Source organism: Lepisma saccharinum, chromosome 5 (assembly GCF_977018435.1).
Source record: "Lepisma saccharinum chromosome 5, izLepSacc3.1, whole genome shotgun sequence".
In the NCBI taxonomy this organism is placed as follows: domain Eukaryota; kingdom Metazoa; phylum Arthropoda; class Insecta; order Zygentoma; family Lepismatidae; genus Lepisma; species Lepisma saccharinum.
In genome coordinates this window covers 45,896,697-45,921,342 of record NC_139233.1, presented here as the reverse complement: position 1 = coordinate 45,921,342, position 24,646 = coordinate 45,896,697, and the positions used below count along the sequence as shown (strand labels likewise).

General features: G+C 38.5%; 2 protein-coding genes across 2 annotated transcripts in view; one reads left to right on the top strand and one right to left on the bottom strand.

Moving 5' to 3' along the window:
* Nucleotides 1-146: 146 nt before the first annotated feature.
* LOC145987789 (uncharacterized) lies at nucleotides 147-23,932 on the bottom strand. The gene is made up of 5 exons (XM_083122484.1): nucleotides 23,707-23,932; nucleotides 17,683-17,859; nucleotides 15,274-15,402; nucleotides 9,847-10,023; nucleotides 147-5,130 (listed from the first exon to the last, which is right to left on the bottom strand). The coding sequence occupies exons 1-5, from the start codon at nucleotides 23,765-23,767 to the stop codon at nucleotides 782-784; spliced, it is 4,893 nt and encodes a 1,630-aa protein (XP_082978610.1). The 5' UTR covers nucleotides 23,768-23,932; the 3' UTR covers nucleotides 147-781.
* The window catches only part of LOC145987791 (pancreatic lipase-related protein 2-like), a 30,273-nt gene continuing 26,119 nt past the window's right edge, over nucleotides 20,493-24,646 (top strand). The window contains exon 1 of the mRNA XM_083122486.1: nucleotides 20,493-20,652. Coding sequence (XP_082978612.1) covers nucleotides 20,601-20,652 — 52 coding nt within the window. The 5' untranslated portion in view covers nucleotides 20,493-20,600. The remainder of the gene's footprint in view (nucleotides 20,653-24,646) is intronic.

Genomic DNA, 24,646 nt, shown 5'->3' with positions numbered 1-24,646 from the left:
ATGCTTAACTAAACACATTTCCCAAACCTTAAATAAATCTACAAAATCATTGCAAAATGCACCACTGCGCATAACATTTTGTGTTTATATTATCAGGGACTTCTGGATTGAATCGGAGGTGTATAAAGCTAGTTCTTTGTTGAGCACTTTTACTATATTTTTTATTTGTCAAGTATTCTCCAGTTTATTACAATGCTGAAAAATCAAAATTTGTTTTAGTAAATATTTTGGAAATACCTTTCCATTCAATTGTAGAGGTATGTATTCTTGAGATATCTGAGCATGCTGTTGATATGTTTATTTTCAACTTACGCCCTTGTAGTTTAGTACTTCATTGTAGATCTTTGGCCTACTTTACGACACTCTTGTTTCATCTCGATTAAGTAATGATTGCTGATAATGCTCGTTAGTCGATGTAAGTAGAATAGCCTTAGTAATTACAGGAATCTTGAAAATGTGAACTTTGGTATCTTGCAGATTTTGTATGGTGTTGTGAATAACTTGCATGATCTTCTCGTAATGGTTTTAACTCTTTGATACTTGTTTTTTCACATCGTGAAGTCGTACAGTGTTTTTCAACTTACTATGTCTTCTTTTATAATGACCTTCTTCATTACATCTGATTTGTTTGGAGTTTCCATATTCTTCGGAGTGATCTCGAGTTCGATTCCCCTTTTCATTCACTCTTCATGTTTTATATTTTCTTATTATCGTTTGGACCTGATCTCCCCACATATTCACCATACATTTCTCGAGATATCAGCCTTCTGTTTCGAATTTTTTAAGGAGAGTCTTCTGCCTGTCGATACATATCATCGTCATACTCCTGGCGATATTCTGAATCAGACCTATATTTTCTTAACTTGGTACTTCCAGTTTCCCGAGATGATGGAAAGTCATAGAGTGGAGGTTCCGATTCACTCCCTCGAGAACTTACCCTGTATGTCATTTGGATTGATGGTCGACGAGGTTTATCGTTGCTTTGTGGCCCTTTATTGGGCTTACTCCTTTTGGGTTCTGAGATCCTTCCAGGAGCTGATGTAGCTTGGTTAATTTTTCTCCCGTTCTGTCTTTGATTATACTCGACCTGGTCGACCTGTTGTTCAGAATCATCATAGTCCCTCAAAGGCTTCCTATCTGGAGACCTATTGAATGAATTTTGAGCAGTACCTTTGGAAATTTTGGGGCGCCTTTCCTTTGAATCATTTGGTGTTTCCGTTTCTCTGTTCTCAAAGCCATCTTCTCTTGATTCAAGTATATGTCTATTTTTGCTAGATTTTCTTTTACCTTTCTTGTGCTTTCTCCTCGAAGATTTTCTGCCTTGACGTGGTCTTGACTTGTCTATCGGAGGAGACACTGCATTCTCAGCGTTACCCTGGCCACTTTTAGTAGATGGAGCAACTGTTCTGTAATTGGTCTTTTCATGTTCTGCTCCTTCAGATATATCTTTCTTTTCCAAACTATATTGGGAAGTTGGAGCTCTAGAGTCATGATTTCTGAGTTGTTCTGAATAGAGCGAGGATTCAGCTTTTCTGTACTGTTCATCATTTGATCTTTCTGGTGTTTTCTCTTGACTGTCAACAACCATTCCGTCACGATGCGTACCTTGCTCATCTACCATCTGTCCTCCTTGCGTTTTTCTTAATGACGGTGGTTTCTGTTTAGTTTTGGTGTCTAAATCATCAATTAATGGCCCTTTACTGTATGTTGCTTCCTCGTGATCTTCTGTTCGAACATATGATTTCGAAATCACTACTCCTTCTGATGATGACACATGGGAGACTGCAATTACTGATTTTCCATAAGAAGTATTAGCATCATTTTTATCCTTGCCAGGGATGTCTCCATCAGGATATGTCTTAGGATCATTCATGTTGTTGAAGTAATTTTCCCCAGTTCCACGATCTTCTTTAGGCAATGGTTTGTCTTCTCTCTGTATGGGTCTATTCCCTGCGCTTACTTCCGTGACAGGAACATTTTCCTCATCTTTACTTGAAACTTGGGAGTTATTTTTAGGCGGCGTGTCTATATTTTCTCCTTCATTACCAACGTCATATTTTCCAAAGTTTTTAGGGCTTACATCAGATTTATTAATAGTTTCTATTTCGTCTGGTGGAATTTGATGTGTTTTTGCATCTGCTTTAGGGTTCTTTTCCGGAGACTTATTTATACTATAATCATGTTCATTAAAATCACTGTTCACTTGTCTTGAAGGGGTATCTCTTGGCTGGGTTGTAGATAATTTGTCATTCACATTCAACGGTGTTAAGTTCGTAGAATTATCAACTTGGTCACCTCCAGAAATTGGCGCCTGTTGACTTGTACCGTCACTATCTTTTGATGCTGTGCTAGTAAAAGGTTGTTGGGAATTCACATTCTTTGAAGGAGAATTCAATTCTTCCATGGATGTTTCTTTTGTCCCTGCATATTCAGACTGATATTCTTCTGAGGTGGTTGGTTCGTGTTTTTGATCTTCAATATAGTTTGGGGATCCCAGGCTTGCTTCAGCAGATTCGTAGTAGTTGTAATGCTCTCTTGACATTTTTCCTTTTGCATCAGGAACGATTAACTGCTCTGAATATGAATTATTTGGTTCTCCATCGGTTAGCGGATCCTGTGAATTTTTAACCTTTGATAGCTCTAGGTTATTAGATGCTTTCTCTCTACTCAGTTGATGATTTTTTGATGGCTGCACGATAGCATTCTTATCAGTGGGTGAGCCCGTTGATAATTCCATCACTGGATGTTCTTGAGCTGAAGTTTGACGTGTTTCATTATTTTCAAATTCCTGATCATTTTTTGGCGATTTCATTTTATTCATATCTTCTAAGTCAATATTCCGTGTTTTGCCAAAGTTTTCTTTTTCTTGGTCCTCGTTCTGATATAAAACATTATTCGAATTCTTGTCTCTTGTTTCTTTAGACTCACTCTGATTTGGTCCATTGTATTGAGACATGCCAGTATCTTTCTCTTCTGATGTTTGGTATTCGTTGCTGTTAACATATCTTGAATCATTTGACCCTGTTTTTGTTTCTTCACTAGAATATTCCTGATACTGGCTGTAATATTCTGAAGAAGGCTGTGATGCCTTCATTTGCTGTTGATCTAGCTCATAAGTTTTCGAACTTTTGAACTCGTGAGATGTTGCCTCCATTTCTTCTTTTATCTGTTCATCTTGAATTGGATAAATAGTTTCTTTGTTTTGAATCTCGTTACTCTGACTTTTCAAATTCTTTGGAAATTGTTTACGAATCCCTTCATTATTAGAGTTGGATGATTTTCTATCAGCAAAGGACGGCGAACTTTCCTCTTGTTGTACCCTATCTCTCGCGTTGTTCAAATCGTCGGTTTGAATATTAGTTCTGCGAGGATATTCAAAATTATCATTGTCCTTTGATGACTTGCTAAGTTTCTCCTCTTCTTGAACTTTATTTGTGTCATCTTTCAATTCTTCATCAGAATGTTTTGAAGAATTAACATAACTCTGTTTTCGCATTTGAAATGGTTCAGGAGACTCTGTTTTTCTCGCATCTTCATTTAATGTTATTGCTTTATCACTTGTAATCGGAAGAAACGTTTGTTGTGATGCTGCTAGTTCCTCTCGCTTGTCATCTTTAGAAGATTTTGGATATTCTAAACTAGATTCTACTGATGTTTCTTGATTGTTTGCATATTGTTTTGATGAAACACTCGATTGATCTTGATTGGATTCGGAATTATTTGCAGTTACCATTTCTTGTGTGTAAACCTTCGGGTTATTGTCTAACCCTGCGTCTGTTGATGAACTTAGACTATTGTTGCTATCCGTATTATTCTCATATATGTTGCTGTAAGGTTCTTCGCTTTGGGGATTTTCTTTAATACTCTCTCTATGTGATCCTGTTTTTGTAACGCTTTGTAGGCTAGTATTTTCCATCTTTATTTCTTCAAGAATAACTTCATCGTTGCTCTCCCTCGTCTTGTTTACTTGAATATTCGCCGTTCTTCCTTCAGAAATGGCTTCATCATTGCTCGCATTTGTGTTATTGACTTGAGCATCAGTCAGTGTTTGTTGTGTGCTGTTGCCAGTTGACGTCCTTTCGTCATTTGTATTATAAAATGGCGACTGTTCTATTTGGGATTCTTCAGTGTTAGAACCGTCCTGTGTCTCATCTTCAGAAGTATCTAAATCTGCCATACGTTGCGATATCATGCTATCAGCGGTGTTAGTTTGTGGTTTGGCCTTCTCTTCATGCTGCTTTACGAATTTTGTTCCTTCTTCATTGATATAAGGTACAGTCTCACTTCTAATAACGTGTCTAGATATTAATTGCCTGTCTCGTGAGTAACTCAGCACGACGTATTTGTTTGGTTCTTTCTCTATTACGAGTCTTCTATAAACTTGCTCCGTGTCACTACTGTGCTCCATACTATTTTGGTCTTCGTTTGACTCGTCTTCCTCATCCTCTTCTTCTTCTTCTTCCTCTGCTTCTGAATATATTGCTACTTTTTGTGAACGTGGTGAGTATGTTCTACTGTTTTCTTGCGATTCGTTGGCATCAAGTATTTCAGAGGTTGTTTCCTCAGGTCTGTAATCTTCTTCAGTGCCTCTCGGGCTACTGTCTTGCTGCTCAGTTAACTTCGAAGGTAGTCCTTCTTGAGTTGGGTTTGTAGGGTGATTTTCTCTGGTTGCGACATTTGTGTTCCTACTCGATGCATCTTCTTCTGGGTTGTTCTCAGATTTTGGAATTGACTCAGATCTTCCAAATTGACCTTTTCTTCTTTCTTGAGAGCCTTCACTTGTTATGGATTTTGTCTCATTGTGCTTGAGAGACACGTCGCCATACTTGCACTCTTTCACCAGGTGAGCGATGAGAGCGCCTGTCTTGGGGTCTTGCCGAACTGAAGGTATGGTCTGTGGCATTGGAGAGAGACTGACAAGCAACTGTTCACAAGTTATTATATCTCTGTAGTCGGGAGGAAGTTGGACCTTGGTTCCTGGACGATGCTCCCCGGTGAGGGGATCCACGCACCAGCAGTGCCACGAAGAGCATTGCACCTCCTGGTAATTGCCGATCGCGTCGCATCTGGCGTGGGGTTCGTCAACCAGAGCCCCTTTGAATTGGTGGTGAGATATTTCAGCTGTGCATTCTGAAAAGACAAGCATAACTAAAGTTTGTAAGGAATAATTAACTATGCTCTAATCTTTACAATATTTCCCATGTAGTTCACAGACTGGAAGTGCGTTGTTACTGTTTAACTAAACTAGGATTAAGCATTCAAAATTTAATCATTTATTCCAATTCCTAAGCCGACACTAGAGGGGGCGTGGAATATTTTTTCCAGGATTATATCTTTGAGGAAAATTGCAAATGTAAATAGTCTCTACTTGAAGTCTTTATTCCGGGTAACGGTGTGTTTGGCTTCTCTTCTGTCTACAACACCAATTGGGTAAATAAACAAGCAGCTAGAAACTGACAATTTCAACAACTTGGAGATAGAATGTCAGCAGTGATTGTTCTGACGTCATGCATTTATCTTCTGCTGTTCACGGTACGCAGAGAACACCAAATGACTAACCTATTCGCATGTTTATTCCTTCTACTGTGTGGTTAAGTGAGTAGGTTAGGGAAATCGGGTTTGATGTTGACGGTATGATTGTCCGAGTTCTACAGCTATCTCTAGCCATTGGTGGTTAAGTAACATGCAACTTAAATTTTACCTTTTAGATTGCAGTACGTACTATGAAGCAGTTTAAGTTATGTGCTAGACTTTGGATTTAGGATTGAATTTCATAGATGATAAGCCTTAGTACCGAAAAACTTACTAAAAAAAACGTTTGTTTCTAGACTTCTGAATAACAGTGTTGCTGTAGAAACTTTGAAGTAATTATGAAACTACTTGTCGGAGATTATGAGAAATTACTAACTTAAACTGAGACCGTTTTGAATTATATCAAGTTATTATATTTATGTAGTTCTGTCAACCCCTCAGACATCTGCAGTTCAAAATAGACATGCAAGTTGTTTTGTTAAATGTTAGGCAAAGCTTGTTTTGTAACTCGTTATGCTCACAAGGAAGGGTTCATGTGCTTGTCGCTAATATTTGAACAAGACCAGTTTTGTTGTGATTTAGAACGTAAGAGAGTTGTGGCCCGATCTTACATGCTAAGAATATGGGTGGAGGAAGGAGTGGAGGTGTGCAAGTAAGAAGAGAAAGGATATCGGGGGTGGGGGGGGACAAGTTACAGAACAGTTTCTGTTAGTTATAAGCATTATATAGAACTAAACAAGCTGTAGTAATTAAGTTGTTAGCAGATTTCTTCGAAAGTTGGTAGGAATAGGGAAAAAGTTGTTTTCGAACAGATTGAAAGGCAACTCTTTGAAGAGGGCACTGATGTTGAGGATACTGTTAGTGATTTCGGTAATCGAGCATTGTAAGCAGGAGAACAACAACTTTCAGAATTAGGCCCATCATTAGTTGATATTAAAGAAAATGGTTCTTTTTCGTATTCTCCATCACAAGCCACAAAGGAGAGAACAAAATTTTCTAAAGGATACTTGACCGATGCATGCACAATCTCGACCAAGTTGTGCCACTGTCTAAAACATTCAGCCTATGACCTGATCAATATCTAGGTAAATTCCTTTCTTGTCACTGTGCAGAGAGTCTATATTTCGAAGTTCATAGTTCTTATGCTCATCAAGAGTCCCGGGTTCGAATCCCGCTCCGGCTTGGCTGTTTGTGAATGTCCATTCATCATTTCATCACTCATCCCCATTTTCGCAAATTAGCCGAGAGGCACAAAACGCGAAGTAAAATAAACTAAATCAATCCTATGCTCATTGCCCATAGTGGTTATAAATTTTGTGGTATGTATATATTTCGATATCGCCTATCCAACACACTATATAGGCATCGGAATTTCATGACAACACTTGGTCCCCTGCCTTGCCAATAGGCTAATCGAGTATGAACGGACAGTAAGTGTATCGGAAACACTGCAAACTATGTCTCAAATGGAATAGAACCCGTAACCCTTTATTTATAAAGGGACACGCTTATCTACTACGAGGGCCACTATTTATATTTTGAGCCTTGGCAACACTGATTGAAGTTAGGCGCGATTTGACGTTTGCACGGAATCGTCTGGCATTATTGACCATAACGTACTTCAAATGTTTTGTCAATAGCTTCATTTGTGTTGTTTATGTTGCCTTGGAGATTGCGCGACAACAATAAAATGGAATTAACTCGTGAACATTTTCGTGCGATGATTTTTTACGATTTTCGACGTGGATTATCAAGACAAGAGTGCATCGATCAACTTACTTCCACATTTGGCGATGAAGCCCAATCCTTTGCCACTGTGAAACGCTGGTATAACGAATTTAATGGTGGTCGCCATTCGCTCACCGACGAGATTCGCGAAGATCGTCCAAAATCAGTTGTTGTTCAAGAAAACATTGATGCTGTGCAAAACCTAATACTGCAAGATCGTCATGTGACATACTGTGAGATTGAGGCAACCATAGGCATTAGTTCCACCAGCATATATAAAATATTACATGATCATTTAGCTGTGAGAAAGGTATGTTCTCGTTGGATTCCACATTTTGACAAATACTCAAAAAGACGCTCGCGTCAATTGATGCAAACAAATGCTCAATAAATACAATCGTGGTGCTTCAAAAGACGTATATAAGATTGTAACAGGTGACGAATCATGGATATATGCATATGAGCCGGAACGTAAGCAGCAGTTCGACTGTATGGTGTTTCAAGAAGAACCCAATCCAACAGAAGTTGTTCGCGCTCGAAGCACATCGAAACAAATGGTCGCCTGTTTTTTCGGAAAAACTGGTCATGTGGCAACTGTGCCATTAGAGGAACGTAGAACGGTCAACTCTGAATGGTACACAACAATTTGTTTGCCAGAGGTCTTCGGTCAAATACGGAACACAAACAAACGGCGTCGGATCATTCTTCATCAAGACAATGCCAGCTGTCACACATCTCGTCTAACAACCGACTTTATGAACAGTCAAAAAAATCGAATTGATGGGTCATCCGCCGTACAGTCCTGATTTGGCACCCAATGACTTCTTCTTGTTCCCGAATGTCAAGAATAAATTGCGTGGGCAACGATTTTCGTCGGCGGAAGACGCCGTTGATGCGTTCAAAAACCATATTATGGAGGTGTCTCAAGAAGATTGGAAAAACTGCTTTGACAAATGGTTCGAACGAATGCAAAAGTGTATTGACCATAAAGGAGAATACTTCGAAAAACAATAAAGCAGTTTTCAATGCCAAATTCCTGTTTTTTTCATTGTTAGTCTCAAAATATAAATAGTGACCCTCGTATAGCGGTTACTACACTATTAGGGATCAATGCCTCGTCATGTAAACTGAAAGATTATATTGCGATGCATACGTTTATGAGTCATTCAATTTATTTCTCTTTGCACTATGATTATATTACGTTGCGTTCCTATCCTTTGGATGACCATACCCCACGGAGGTCTGGGCACAATTTTAGTCACAATTATAGCATACACGCAGAAATTTGATGTAGCAGTAACGAATAAAACATTTGATTCAACTATAATCCGAAATTATTGATGCCATAATAATAATGGACACTGTAGTGTACACTAAATATGCTTTCATTCTAAAACAAATTCACAATAACTATTATCGGCATTGAGAAACTAATCTTGCATTTTTCTCTGGTCCTTCATTTACTTAACACATATTAAAGCAAGAAATCTTGAAATGTTTTTCTGTGGAAACTATTAACCAATTAAAATCTAGGAATGTTCCCATGCGTGGTTAGAGAAATACTACCAACTAGTGACATCTAACCAAGTTGAATATAATTTGATTCTATACTATTAAGACACTAGGACTTTTTTCGTGGGGGAGGGGGGCTTAAAGGCCATTGTAAAATAGAAGTAGATAGTGCCAGAGGAGGCAGGAGCGAGTGCTTGACCATACGGAGGGGGCAAGAGGGCTGTAATATCCCCTTGGAAAATGATTGCGAAGAAACTTAAACTCGTTGCTCTCGCCAACAATGAATTATACTAATGCGCAGTAAAACGTATTAGTTTTTAAGAGTGAATTACCGCATGCGCGTCGGGAGGGGGGTCGAACGGGTCGGTGGACCCCCCCCCTGGACAGTGTTCATTAAAAGATTCCAAAAAGCTGAAAGTTTGTTACTCTTATTGTTAAGAACAGAAATAAAGTTCATTTAGTTAGCATTAGAACAGAGTAATCAAAGTAAAAATGCATTAGATCAAAATCATTGAGTGAAAAATACAGGAAGAAGGTTATATTCTATCATTTCATCCAAGAAACTAATGGTTCAACAGTTTTCAAAATTCAAATAATTACAGTTGTAGGTGAGAGGCCACACAACACACTATAAAAAATCCCCTAACATGTAAAGCCTGTTCTTGAACTAGACGTGCAAATGTTAATATCAAAATGCATTCAGATACTAACTACATAAAATGCAAAAGGAAAAATGGAAAATAGTTGTGGTGGATCATTTGGTGGATCGAGTCTCCCCATTTACATAATAATAATAATTATTATTATTATTTGGAATAAAAAATATTTTTGTTAGTTTCTAATATTTATTATTGTATAATAACATTTATAACCGTGGTAATAATACTTATTATTTATCTACTATTCAATATTTATCATTAGCCCGACCCACCCTGCAAAACTTTATAGCGACGCTCATGTTCCACCGGGTATCGAAACTTGATTACAAGTCGACGACGCTACCACTGCGCCATCGGGAGGACCTAGTTTATGTACGTGGAAACAGAGATTGAGTAAGTACAATTCAATACTTACTGCAAACGCTTTTTGAAGCATCCTCTGCATATACTGCTGTGTATTCGTATGGAACACCAAGATAAGGGTCGACACAGAAGCAGTGAGTGTCATTACACTGCTGACGAGCAAATAGTGTAGAGCCAGCAGCACATGCTGGTTGATAAGAGAATGCTGTCTCGCTGGGGTTGCAGTGACCTGAATTAAGAGAAAAATATTATTATTAGTATCATATGCCGATTTGTCAATCTTGTCTATCAGCTTCTAATCCGAATGTCCTAGGTTTGATTCGTATGACTCGTATCGACATAACTTATTGTCGTCGGTGCAATTAAGTCGAGATCAGGAATACGTAACCCAACTAACGCATGCAATCTGGATATAAAGTCCAGTGTCATATCGGCAACCGAGTACAATCACGGTATCAACAAACCGCTATGATAAGTGCTTGAATGTGTATGGCGAATACGTGGAAAGGTAGAGTAAGGTATGTACTTATTGTACCATAATTTGTTTGCATACATCATTTGTCGTTTGTGTATTACGCTGAAACGTTAATATTTTTTCTGGAGGACCCTCCTATAATCGGATTCATGCGTACGAAAATGTTTAGCGCTCACGTCTTTGGTGTTGGTGGTCCTAGATTCGATACTCGTTCGAGGTATCAATATTTAGGTATTGACTGAGCGTTTTAGGGACAATTGAAGTAGTTGAAAAGAAGCATTATTGTCTTAAAGGCCAAATACACCGACGACAAGACTCGATGCCCTGACCAGGAGTCCAGTGATTTATCCACACACACCCTAACCCCCCCCAGCACCCTCCCAAATTTTGACGAACACCATCCCAAGCAGAAAAGTTGACCCCCCCCAGTAGGCGAGTGTAAATATTGATTTTTATATCAACAATAGAATGACAATACTTTAACAGAAATGAACCATTTGTAGCTCTACAAGAAGCGTAGCCCAATGGACCTTTCGATCAACAAAAAACAAAGTTTCAAGGAAGGAGGGTGGAATGTGCAGCATGGCCATTTCCTGGAAACAATAGCTCCCTTGACAAACCTTCGGTCAGCTCTAGGGAAGGGACACTGCCATCTGGAAAATGTCAAACTGACCTCTCTCCCTCTTTACCGGAGGGAGCAAATACCGCACACAGTGTTGACAGTTCAGCGTTTGAATACCCCTAAATAAATGACAATGAAGTTCGACCAGTCACAAATATAGGAGTGCGTTGTGAAAGAAGGAGAACACATGCATATGCTGAACATATTTTATTCAGCAGGCTACATGGAACAAAGGAAAACATAAATTTCCGCTGCAACGCAGCAATGTATGGTGTCCACACAAAATAAAACATTTTCGTCCATCTACACGTGACATTGAAGTTCGACCACTGTTAGAGGGGATCCTGTTTACCATGGTGTGACGCCGCCCCGTCGGCGAATAACTGTGGCAATGCGTCGGGGCATGCTGCGGACGAGTTGTTCAAGGTATTCCACATCGATGCGGTGCCATTCTTCCTGCAGGCAGGCGATAAGAGCAGCTACTGTCGTGGGATCCCTCTGTTGCACACGTCGCTTAAGAACACGCCACACATTCCCAATGGGCGAGAGGTCGGGACTCGATGGTGGCCATGGCAGAGTTCGCACGTGATGGCGAGTCAACCATTCTCTTGTCAGCCGCGCTGTATGAGGCCTGGCATTGTCGTGTTGAAAGATGAGACGCCGCCTGTGGAACAGGTGCCTTCGCACTGTGGGAAGATGCCGCTCAAGTATGCGTGTATAAGCGTGTGCATTCACAATGCCCTCACAGACGTGTAGTGGGTCAACCCCAGATGCCGTCATGCATCCCCATACCATCACTGACGCAGGTTTCTGTACCCGACGTGCATAACATTTTGCTTCATTCTGTTCCTCCTTCCGACAAATGCCTGTTTTCAGTATGTTCCTGTACACAACATTGAAAATGGATTCGTCCGTCCACAAAACCCTGTTCCACTGCCGAAATGTCCATCCCCGGTACATTCGTGCCCACCGTAGTCGATTGCCTTTGTTCAACATAGAAAGGAAGGGTTTACGTTTCGCCTTGTACACTCGGTAACCGCATCGCTGTAGGTAACGGCGAATGGTTCTGGTTGACACTTCAATGTGAAAGCGTTCTCGAGTCCACAGTCGTAATTCGGCCACAGAAACATGATTGTTGGTCTGGATATAGCGCCTAAATATCCGTAGGTCACGCACGCTCAGCAGGCGTTTTCGACCGGGGGCCTTACCTAGCTCTGTAGTACCCGTATTTTGGTGGTGTTTGATGATGCAGTGGACGGTTGACTTGGTTAAGTTCAGTTGGCGCCCTATTTCCCGTTCACTGAGTCCATCCCGTTGCAACTCCACCACTCTTCTCCTCACGTTGTTGTCAATAGGTTTGCCCCTGGCCATGTTGATGATGCACTGCGGTTCCTCGGTGCACAGCACGCGCTTATATACGGCGGACTCCCTTATCGTGTCCGTGACGTCATGCTTCCGTCGAATTCGCCACTATCTGGAATTTCCGTATGGGTCTGGTGCCTGGTCGAAGTTCAATGTCATGCGTATAGTTCCCCGTTTTCGTTCTTTACGTGACCTTGGGTGCAACATGCTGGGATCACGATTCTTGCCTGCTCACACGCCTCCTCTTACACACATGCGTCACTTCTGCGGGTCAACCATTCCACCTCCTATGCCTCTGTGCATTTAATCACGTATTCCTTTCTTGTCGAACTTCATTGTCACCAAGGTTGTAAATTCGTTACAGATTTGTAAATTCAACCCCTGAGTCAATGAAATTTGCATTTGTTGCATTTCCTTTCGATTCTTTCATGTGAAAAATTACGATAAAAGTAAGGGAAGTAATTGAAAGATACAGGTTTAACTCCTTGTAGTTAATTCTGTTACTATGGTTAGCAACACTGTTTTTCTGTAACTTGGACGAGATGGATGATTTTTGGAGTGGTAGAGAAGAGAACAGTCAAATGCCTGTTGCATCTTAGTTCGTGTGTTCGTCGTTCTGTTTAGTGTAACAATGTCTGAAACTTTACTGCAAAACTGGCTGAAGAAATTAGAGAAAATGAAACCAGACAGAAAGAAACCGAAAGTGGTGAGTAGAAAAGCAGTGACACTATATGTAGGTATAATTTCTTCCAACGGATATTCATAAACTACCAATATAAAATATACTAACTAAGTATTCAATATAAAACGGCAAGTATGTACATTTCATGAAGAACCTAAGTGATTCATTCAGGTCTATAGTTGATGCATGTGACCATTTTTCTGGTATTTTTTGTTCTTACCTTTGTGAAAGAAATTATATATTAGAAAGAGAGTTGTAAAGGTGGGGGGGGGGGTCCGCGCGGGGTGGTTGCCTTGCCGCTAAGGACAATGGGATGCCGAACAAGCAAAACAGATAAAAATAGTAAAGTGTTAACGTCGTGGTGCCCTGTGAAATTACTGGCACCCTATTATATTAAAGATATTGTCAGTTTGCAAAGATATAGATTTAGCAAAAATTGTCTTCCTCTTTTTATCTAGTCGGTTCCCTGACATACCAACTTTTTACCAACTTTTCCGAAGAAGCAAAGGAAGTATATGGAATTAAACATAAAAAGAAATTTAATTTGCATTAAGTCCCAAATTTACATTTGACAATAGGCCCACCAGTGGGGGCACGACGGTGCTTGCCACTGCCTGCTGGAAAACGTCCAGAGAGAAATTTCGTTTGGTTCATTGTGCTCTTTGTGTTGGAAAGTGAAAGAGATACTATTCAATTTTTAAATAATTGAAAATAAAGCATTACCTCAATTTAGAAGTGAAAATTCATTGCCTTTCCTTTGCAGTTAACATGTCATGCGTTTATTTGCACATGTTATTTAATTTTCTTTTAAGGCAAAGAGGCACATTACTTCTAATTTCCTAGAGTCTCTTGTTCAGTATTTGAAAGATACACTCTCAATAGCGCCAAGCGTATTTTTCAAAGTTTTGCGAGGGTATAAGACTTCAATATGAAATTCCTTGACCGATTTCGTTCAACAGCAATCCCAGGTATCTATTAAACGTGCATTCCAACTTCCCACTATACTTTAAAGTCTTCATGGCCATGCTCTAAATATATAGAGAGTTTCATTACTATCTAGGTATATTTCGGTTTGTGAATCATTGTTTGAACACAGATTTGAAAACACCAGCAGAATTTGGAACTTACTCGCTACATAGAACTATTAAAATTATATACCGTATATGTATATTTTCTAACTGAAGCTAGAACAGGAAAAGGGCAGGGGGCATGTGCTGAGGTAAAGAGAACGCCGAACGAACAAAGCAAGATTGTAAAGAGTAAAATATCGTGGAATACTGTCGCTATGTTTAATGAATAATATGCATAATCAGTTTGCAAAGAAATAGTTCTAAAAAATTTCTTGCTCGCTTTGCTCGCAGTGTGATCATATTATATCTGTACTTATTACTACTACTTGAGACAGGCAAGCGCGCACGCACCCATGCACTGATATTTCATCGATGAAATGGGTACCCCCTAAGATGAACTCCGAGTTACATCTACGACCAGAACTATACAAATACGGTTAAACAATATTGCGCAAATGTTTCTAATTTCTTTATAACTAGCTTAAGGATTGCATGAAATGATTTCTGCTAATAATATGTTTAAATTTTGTGTTTTTCAATGTCATCTCTTGTTTTTTATCTAACGATTGATTAAATCGAGTACCACTGAACATTATCGGAAAGCAATATTCGAAACGTTAGACTGAAATGTTAACATTATCACAAAAATCTATTTTCTATATTTTCCTGGATTTGACATTTTTTCTTTTGAAATGTTATGTGAAGGGAAGGCAGGGGGGGGGTTAATCTCTGGAAACTGATTGATCGATTGATTTAGGTTATTTTACTTCGCGTTTTGTGCCTCTTGGCTAATTTGCGAAGATGGGGATGAGTGATGAAATTATGAAATTGATGAATGAACATTCACAAACAACCAAGCCCTAGCCAACAACCAAGCCCAAGCCCTAGCGGGATTCTGTCCTCCTCAAAATGTCTAACGGGGCTTACCGTCTTGCTCCCTTTATATTCAATCTCAGTTAAGAATTGTTTTTGAAAATGTATAGAAAAAAATACAGCATATATTAAAAACACTGGCAAACTTTCTTTCCCCAAAATATATATATGTTTAATATATATTTGTGTAATAATTCATTTGAAAGTTTCCGTTTTATATTTTTAAGTTTGTATTTTTATTTACTATATTTAGTGAATAAATTGGCATTCTTCGGTTTAAAAATGTATTTTTCTTAAGTCGGCTAAAATTACTTGTTCTAGTGCTAGTGACTTAAAGTGAAAACGCAAATACGTCACTAATTCTAGATTCAATTTACATATGTCCCTTAACTTACCTATCTTTTCTCTGCAAATTCCTCCTGCACACTCGTAACGAGAATCACATTGTACACTTGCTACAGTGAGGTCCAATGTCCCAGTGTGGAAGTCTAGAATAACCAACGAAGAACAGTCCTCCCCTCGTCCTACGTGAGAAGAACATAAACACGTAATAATGTTTCATGTAAAAGTAACATGCACACGGAAGCCAACTAACTAACTCTCTAGCCTTCTTAAACTTGAAGGTTTATGGCTGGCGAGCACAAGCCATCCATCTGTCTCTATCCTGGACAACATCAATCCAATCTTTTCCATCCTTACAGATTTCTTTTAGTTCCTTCTCAACGTTATCCCTCCATCTTCGTCTTGGCTTTTCTACTGGTCTTTTACCATCAGGACACAGAAGCCAAAACTTCGGTTAATTCAATCTATTAGGTCATCCTGTAAGTAATATCGTTTCTCAACACAACAAAGAAGATGACGTACCTGCAACACAATCGTCAGTCATCATAATACTCGCCCTCTGATTCGAGGCATCAAGGGTCCCGTGACCATACACAGCAATGATGTTTTGTGCTGCTATGGTCGCTGAACGTCCCTGATGGAACCCATAAAGCATAACATGCCTTATATATTCTTCAGACACCTCCATGTTCAAAGACGTGTCACTTGCTGCAGACTGATCTCGCTCCGTGCATGGATTACACAATGAACTTTCCTATCCATTGATAGTGTCATAGCCTCGGAGTAGTTCGAAATTCAACCGTCGCATGGCGTCCTTTTCCCAGCCTTGCAGGAAACTTATGGGATCACCCAATCTGTCCAATCCCCGTCCGTTGTAACAATGATTGATTGAATTAACATTGTTGGGTGAGTCAGCACGTTACGCCATTTTCCACCCTACATTGTATGCGGTAAAATATTCCCTTATATAAATTTCTTATTTAAAATAAACTCAATAGAAATAAATCCAAGTTGTTTGTTAGAAAATCTAGTAGTTATTCATATATCAGCTGTCCAGAACCCTTGCACGCAAGAATATGTACCACATAAGTAACCTGCATGTGCTAACCTAAAAGATGGCTGCATGGCCACGGGATGTAGCAAGTGAGCTAATGGCTTCTAAAACATGTTTCTTGATTGTCGAACAACCATGGTTGCAACCACAGATAAAGATATACGTATAAGCAGATCTTCATCTAAGGCAGGAAAACCGGTGCACGGACCTCCCACTGGGAACAGCCCCTCGCAAGAAGTTCCGGAATAATACGTTGAGAGGCGCTGAGAGGCACATCTCGAAATCTTGCTTCCACTTCTTCTGCCACAAAAAGACAAGAGATGGCACTGCTAAATTTCAACAGCTTTTTCTGTGCTGGAACTGAGTGAGGCAGCTTGAGAGAGAGAGAGAGGAGGGGGTAAGTGAATGAGTGATAGGATAGGTTAGCCAAGAGGGCATCAACTTCGTACACATGCGACATAAGACGTGTAAAAGACAACCAAAATCAGTAAAACAGTTCTATATTAGCATGGGATTTTAATTGAACATTATGCATTGTAGACGGCGCCATGAGTAGTTGGTTAGTAGCAAAATCCCAGGTCTGTCGTAGGTTCGAGCTCCACCACAGGCGAAAACAAAGAGGTGCTCTTTCGAAGCGTGGTTTTAAAGTAGTAAAGCTACAAGCATTAGACAATGGATAATGTTCAATGATTGTAATTTTCTTAAAATATATTCATTGTGCACTCAATTGCAATTTATTATCATTATCTGTCTTTATGCAAGCTGAAGTATTTAAATTTAAATAATACAAGGGAGAGTCAAATCAAAACCTTAATTTGTCTTTGTTCATTATCTAGCAGATTTCTTCATGCAGAGTGCACAAGCTGGCTACATTTTAGCATAGACCCATTGCTGATCTACGGGAATTTCAAGTTTCAGTTAGTGCCTGTACACCTCACGAACAATAAGCTTTGGGATATACGTGCAGTCACTTGAAGGAGTTTCCACCCATTTGCCTGTGAATTGAGGACATTGTTGAAGTTTCTCCTTCATGTGTGAACTTGCTGGTGTGATAAGCATGAATAGAGAAAATGAATGCTCACTTACACACAACAGAACACATAACAGGTAACTGAATAACACCCATTTCTTGTGTTTGAATATCACAGGTAAATAATAAAAAAATCAGTCCTGGAACTTTTCTAACAAAGGTTGTATGTGAAGTCTATCATACAATTTTTGTCGTACTTGTAAGGTAGTCATTCAACTCTCCCTCGTAAACAGTTGCTTCCAGTAAGTTGACTGCTAAGTTTTATCGGTAGAATATTGAAATATTACAATAACTTCAAATGTTCATAACTGTGGGCATTCACTCCTTTGATGTTATTTTGCTTCTAAGCGTTATTTTAAAAGAGATATTGGGGAGTACCTTTAAGGATAACGCAAGCGTCACAGCAACCACAAGCGTCCCCATCCACGCGGAACACCGTCCCAGGAATACACTGGTCCTCGCTCACGTCTTTGCAAGAAGAACAGTGATTGGAGCAGGTGACAGGAACTTTTACAGCTGCTGCTGCTAGAACCAGTAGTAAAGCAATGCCAGATCCTAAAAATAATAAGAAAAATTCTATGCAAGCATCAGTGATGTGTTCACTTTGCAGAAATCATCACGCTTGTATATGGAAATTGATTTTCAGTGGTGATGACTATTTAGCAAAATTGCCCTTCAGTCACAGAAACTTATATTTTACGTTTTAAAATAATAATAATAATAACAATTTACCAATCATAAAATTGAAATTGAATTCAAAATACTTTGTTACTGATGACGAGTTCAGACTTGAATCGACTTTTCAAATGTGAATTGGATTCGCTTTGCTTCCTTTCCGTGAACATCTACCACAGTTCTTTGTGTTTTTGTACTTTTCACGATGCACTGATATCAAATAGAGACCACTTAATCCATTGCCCTTCATGGTACCTCTGATCCATGTTTTTACGCGGCGAAAGGTACTGTAAAAAAAATCATTCAAAATGACTGCGCGTGAATTTTCAAGGTCAGATCTCGACTTCGAGAAATGATTTCCCGACTTTTTGGGATCATCAACGGTCGAGAATTACAAAGGATCGCATTTAAAAGCGGTTAATTCTTGGTATATTCTGCACTATAAGTGTATGACATTTCATGAAATTAACCATTTTTATTCTAGAAGTGCAAAAGCAGTCACTTGAGGAGGAAATAGTGTGTAGAATTCGAAATCTTCACCACATCGGAAAATTTAAAAAATTTCCAGGATTGAATGTTTATTTATTTATTTAGGAAAATATCCTTAACAGAACCAATAGTTCCAATTACAAAGGATCATATTAAAAACATTTATAATAAAGATTAAATATACATTTAAAAAATACAATAATACAAAACTACAAAACTACAGAATTACAATATTACAGAATACAAAGCAAAAGATAAAAATGGCAGTAGGTATGTTACGCAAAGTAACAGAGCAAAATACAAACACATTATAGTACAATCACAACAGAGTACTGCTAAATACTTTCAGATACAAACATATTATACATCGCACAATAGTCGATGAACACTAACATTAATTACACAATTTGTACAAATATCAAATCCATATGAGAGTAAATAAGGCATGACTTTATAAACATAGTATCGATAAAAATAATATATACAAACACAGTTTCAATCAAATTTACTGTGAATTGAAATGATTAGGCAATGAAAATATATGTCGTTTTATTATTGAGCTATATGTTATAAAAGGAAGCGCGAAGTCTACTGTAATTCCCTTTTGAACAAGGTTGTTATAATTTGTGCATAGTCTGATAAAAACTGAAGATTTATGTATATTGTTTCTCGATTTATCAACAAAAAAAGGAAGCAAACACCTAAAATTTATTGGCTTAACATTAAGTTCAAAATATTGCAACACTTCAGGCGAATCTATTAAGTAATTCATAATCTTATAAAGTATATTGGTTGGGAAGAGGATAATTGTTTTCAGTGTCGAACCTTGGGGTTAAAAGAAAATCCTCCCCAATTTTCCGTCCGGCACAACCCTAGTACGGCAGTCAACATGACTTTAATGCCTCTGGTGAAACGTTCTGTTATTTTGTTGCACATGACAGCTAATTCAAGTTAACTTACAGCCTGTACATCACAGAAAACAATATTAGTTGTAAAACAATGTTGCCACAATTTCACATTCGATTTACATGATGATATCTCGGGTGGGGGGAGCAGGAAAATGAAGATTATAAATGGGGAAGATTGGGAGCTGAATAGGTCATGGCCATGAAGGAGGAGGAGTTAGTTATAAATAGATGAAGACTGGAGAAAAGTAAAGAATATTTTGAACAGGGAATATTGGAGGATAATTGTTAGAAGGTCAAGTCTCAACAGTAAAGGAACTATTTCTTAGAGTTAGTAATTTAACAGTAGCAGGCGATTCAGGCTGGGAAATCTACTTTTTAGTTACTACAGTCCACAAGGAAAAGACATTGATGCAGAAGAATACAATAGTTCTATAAAGTACTCTCTCAGAAGCTTCAAGCCGATTACTACATGTACAATTACCTTTTACATTACACTTAGTTAATCGTTGGCACTTAATGTCCAGAATTATCGCGATTCGTCAGTGAATTGTATTCATATAAAAAGCCTTGAGTAACACATGTAAAAACCATTATAGCATCATTGAAGGCTTGTTCATCTTCCCGAGAGCTGGTGGACAATGGTTGATAGTCTATTGTTTTTACCTTACTGAATTGTCGTTTGAATTCTTGGCAAAAGTACCGCTTGTGTGACGAATGTTTCGCCCGCAACGCCGATGATATGACTCAATGCCTTACTTCACGTGTGTAAATGCTTCATTACGGTCGTTAATATGCAATTGTTCTTTCTTTGTTGTCAGATTTGGTAATAAAATGGTTGCGCGTGATTATATAGTTAATATTTTATGGTTATAGCACGTCATAGTGCTGAATTTCTATTCGTAAACATTCCCCAGGAAGGGTAAAAGTAACATGTTTTCCAGTAATTGCTAATTTACATCGTTGACAACAACTTTTTTCCTGTAACTTGGCTTTCCCGCCTTCACTTCCCGCCATTTTCGATATGCACTTGCGAACAATGGTAAAATTGCATTTTCCGCTCCTCGCTTTTGAAATGCATTTCCCATTTCATGTTTGTTATCGTCGATTTTACTCCTGTCTGTTGATAGCGAAACGGCCACGTTTTAAGGCGACACACGCCCCGTTCTTCAATTGTTTCGATCTCTTTTGGAAATGCCTTTGACGGGTTCGTGACAGTTTCGCAAAATGGGTGCTTGTAAAATATTCATCTATTTTTCCCTCTCGTTGTTGGTATCAGGTAGGATCTTTAATTTCATTGCTCACAATAATAGTGTGTATATAAGATCAGCTTGTTTATAAATTTTTCCGCACATGCTATAATTTAGTACGTGATCATTTTTTGGCAAAATGAGAAAGTATCATTTGGGTTGTGCGCTTTTGGAATACATTAGAAAAATATTTCCTCGTAGCTTAGTATTAAGGACATGAATGTAATCGATTATATTTGTAAAATTCAGTTTACAACGGGGATACTAAAATGTAAAATTAAGGCTAGACCATTGTGTTTTTCCAATGAAAAGGTTCTTTGCTTGTGCGCTACGTCATCATTAGTAGGCCTTGGATAGCTGTAACATACCAGTACAAATATCTATTTGGGTATCCTGACAACTTGTTTGTCTTTTGTCTCTTGTGTGGTTTGAGTAGAATAATAGTAATTGTATTAATCAAAGATGTATTGCACAAGATGCTGAAACAACTGAAAGATTTCATCTGTTCTTTGTGTTTATGAGATATCGAATTTAGAAGCCAATATATTAATGAAAGATTCTGACAAGATAATTTCTCACTGCAAAATTAAAAAAACAAATCATGTAGATTAAGTTTTAACTGAATATATGTAAAAACCTGTTTAGCCTATGACATCATATATCTGAGAGTAGGGCTGCTTCAAGAACACATTAGGCAAACTGAGGCACCTTTCCAGGCACAAATTCATTACGGACCCGAACTAAAGGGACGAGTTTTGTCATTTCCCTAGTCATTTAATCAGATTACAATACTGAAAGCGAACGTGAAGATTTGCTCTACTTGAAGCTTTTGCAATCTTCAGTTATTCTGAATGGGTGAAATGACGCAGCATGAAAACTATCACTTATACAGACTGATACTATTTATAAGCCAAAGGAAATTCTTAAAAAAATATGACTCCGTCAGTATTAATATGGGTTATTTCTATTATCTGCAAGTATTTTCTTTTAAATTAATATCAAAATAATTACCAACAAAATCGCTCAGCATAATATTTTTCATAGTTAAGTCTTTATTTATTCACTTTTTTACAAGGCAAGCTAATCAAGACGGGCCTAGGGTTTAATGTGTGGACAGAATCACTAAAATGTATCCAACCGGGAATTCCATAATAACATTTTTACCTCAATAATTAAAGGTAGAAAAATGGCTTAAAATAACTCAATAACGGACATAGACACATCTGTGGATTTTAAAGGGGGGATACGACAAATAAATGTGATGCGATTATGAGTAGAGAAATTAAGTCCATACCATCTCCCTCTTTTGGTGCACTAGTAGTAATAAACACCAAGGCCTGCCTAGGGCAGGGTAGAAAGCCAATAGTGTATCAAGACGACAAAGATGGAATGTATCTCGCAAATTGCCCATTGACACCGAAATGTGTGATCAGTTATGCACACTCACGGACACTTCTGGGTTGTAATAATCTCACTAACTTTCAGTGGAATTGTTCCAACGCAGAAGCAGGGGCGTAGCAAGAGGTGGGTGAAGTGGGTGACCGCCCAGGGTCTCTTGCCTAAAGAGGCCTTGCGTCCCGAATGGTTGATACGAAAAATACAATAAATGGAAGTGAGAAAAAAATATGGAAAAATCTAATCTTTATGGGCAATAAAATTAAAACATTCTGTTTTTTAAAAAAAATTCTAGGTAAACGTTATAATTTGAATGAATACGTCAAACCAGGGGCGTAACATACAGCAGGAAGAACGAAATATTTTCGCAACACAACTGCAGTTTGAAAAAGTTGGACTGTCCCGACTAAATTGGGGTGTCTTTTAGCCTTGCATCAATGGTTATGGAACAAAAATTACTCAATATTGGAGACTGCAGACTTCCGGAGCCTGCCTCTCTCTCCAATAAAGCCATTCATATATGCATGGACGAAATCGAAATCTGAAAAATCCCCAATGTTATTTTCATACCTTTTTATATCTTCACATTATAATATTTCATAGTTCGAGGGGCTTATGGCCCCCATGTCACTTCCGCTGGGTACGGGCCTGTCCTAGAGCTTCAGATTTCATCTTCCTCAAAACAGAGAAATACACTTTTAGGGTGAGTGAAATTATTAAATGTTATTTTCGACAGAAATTTAATCCTTATTTAAATATGATAAATTGCTAACGTATCCGTGAAATCCCTGAACATTTTATATCGATACACATTGAGATTTCAAAATTTAAGAGCGGGCATCGCGATATGTTGCTACGGCACTCCGAGACGTATCCGTGACTGTACCTCAAGACTACGTGACTTGAATTTCATCTATCTGAATTCTGCTCGAAACTGTAGGTCCAGTCCCGGTCACTCTATCTACACTTAACTTAAACTTTGGAAACTTAATATTTGAATTTTGAATTTGAATTTTACATTTTGGGAGCGTCAGCACTTAGGCTATTTTGCACCCGTCAGTTTATACAGGGTCCAGCCCCTTACCAGAACTAAAATAACATAACTAAAATGTAGTGTCATAACTAAAATATTCTGACTTCGGTTAAAAGTTGAGGCTTATTAAGAGGCACTCAGCACACATAAGGACAAAACACAGGACAACACACAGAATTATACTGGCCATAGGGCCAGTCGCCAGAGCCTCGTTCGTCTGCAAAATGCAGGATCACCCCTTACATTCCAGAAACTTAATAGGTAACGGAAAGTTTAAAATAATACAGAAAGGGGCTCTGTCTGTTTCAAAAGATTCTTTAACTCCACGCACACAACAATTGTTTCAGTTTGAGTTTTAAGTTCACTTTATGCACAAATAAGCTAATCAGGACTGGACCTACAGTATACAGTAGGATCCGAACCAGCATGTGCCTGCACTGGGTATAAAATTGATTGACTGAATTGTTGCTTTAAGTCCACTTTACGCACAGAAAGGCTAATCTGGGCTGGACCTACAGTTTAAATTGGGATCCGAAACACTGTGCCATGTGCCTCCACCGGGGTATCGAATCCGGGACCCCTTGATTACAAGGCGACAACCCTATCTGGAGGCCCACATCCAATTGTAAAACATGTAATCAACTACTGTATTTACCTGTCAAACAAACTGAAAATCCAATCCGCCTCCTTACAACAATCTCCATTAGAAATATCATACGAGTCCATGCATTGGGTTTCCCGAATGAGTTCCTATCCGACTACGGCAACAATAGATAGCTGGCGGAAGCTACAAGCTATAAATCGTTCACACTAGATGTCATCGCAATTTTTCCACCATCGCATCCATTGTTACAGGGTGTCTTCATTCTACAACATAAAGAACAGTCAGTGCTTTATTGAGACAATAAACTGCTTGCAGCTACAGCAGCGTGCGTCACCAACACATATCTGTTAACGACCAAGTGTTTCTAACATACATTGTTTAGTTATAGTCTAAACTGTTTTTCATCGCTTATATGATACTGGTACATTCCTGTTATTCACGGCATACAAGCAAAGAATCTTTTCATTAGAAAAACATATTGACCTGGCTCCAATTTCATATCTTAGTCACCCTGTTGTAAACTGAATTGAAATAAAAATGTCCTAGTCTTTTTTTTACTAATTGTTACATTTTACTATATTTTCGCACCAACGTGCAGTTATAGCTTAATACTCAAAAGGATTGTTCAATTACAGCTTACATTTTTATTGGTCGTATATATGGATCATTTAGACTCGACTCAAAATTTAATTGCTAGTGATTTATGACTAAAACTGTAACAACTCTATAACTGTTGAAATGGTTAAATAAAATGTGTAACCAGGGGCGTCGCCTGCAGGTGAGCTAGGGTGGGCTCTATCCTTTTGTAGCCAACTCTCCATTTCAACCAATTAGCCTACATGGAACGTTTTCAGAGTCATTTGTAGTAAAACAATTTCGCACACCTACTACACAGGCACAAACATAAGAATGAGACAGATCTATGTGAAAAATGATGAATAACTGTAGAAAAATATAGGTAGAAAGAGAGAGTAGAATTGGAATTAGATAA

What these genes read in the sequence shown, in the direction of transcription:
- LOC145987789 (XM_083122484.1), bottom strand. Translation starts at nt 23,767, where the DNA reads ATGATATTTCTAATGGAGATTGTTGTAAGGAGGCGGATTGGATTTTCA. An exon ending in ATTTTCAGTTTGTTTGACAG is followed by an intron (nt 17,860 to 23,706) that starts GTAAATACAGTA and finishes TATTATTTTTAG; the next exon opens with GATCTGGCATTGCTTTACTA. An exon ending in AATTTGCAGAGAAAAGATAG is followed by an intron (nt 10,024 to 15,273) that starts GTAAGTTAAGGG and finishes CTCTTAATTCAG; the next exon opens with GTCACTGCAACCCCAGCGAG.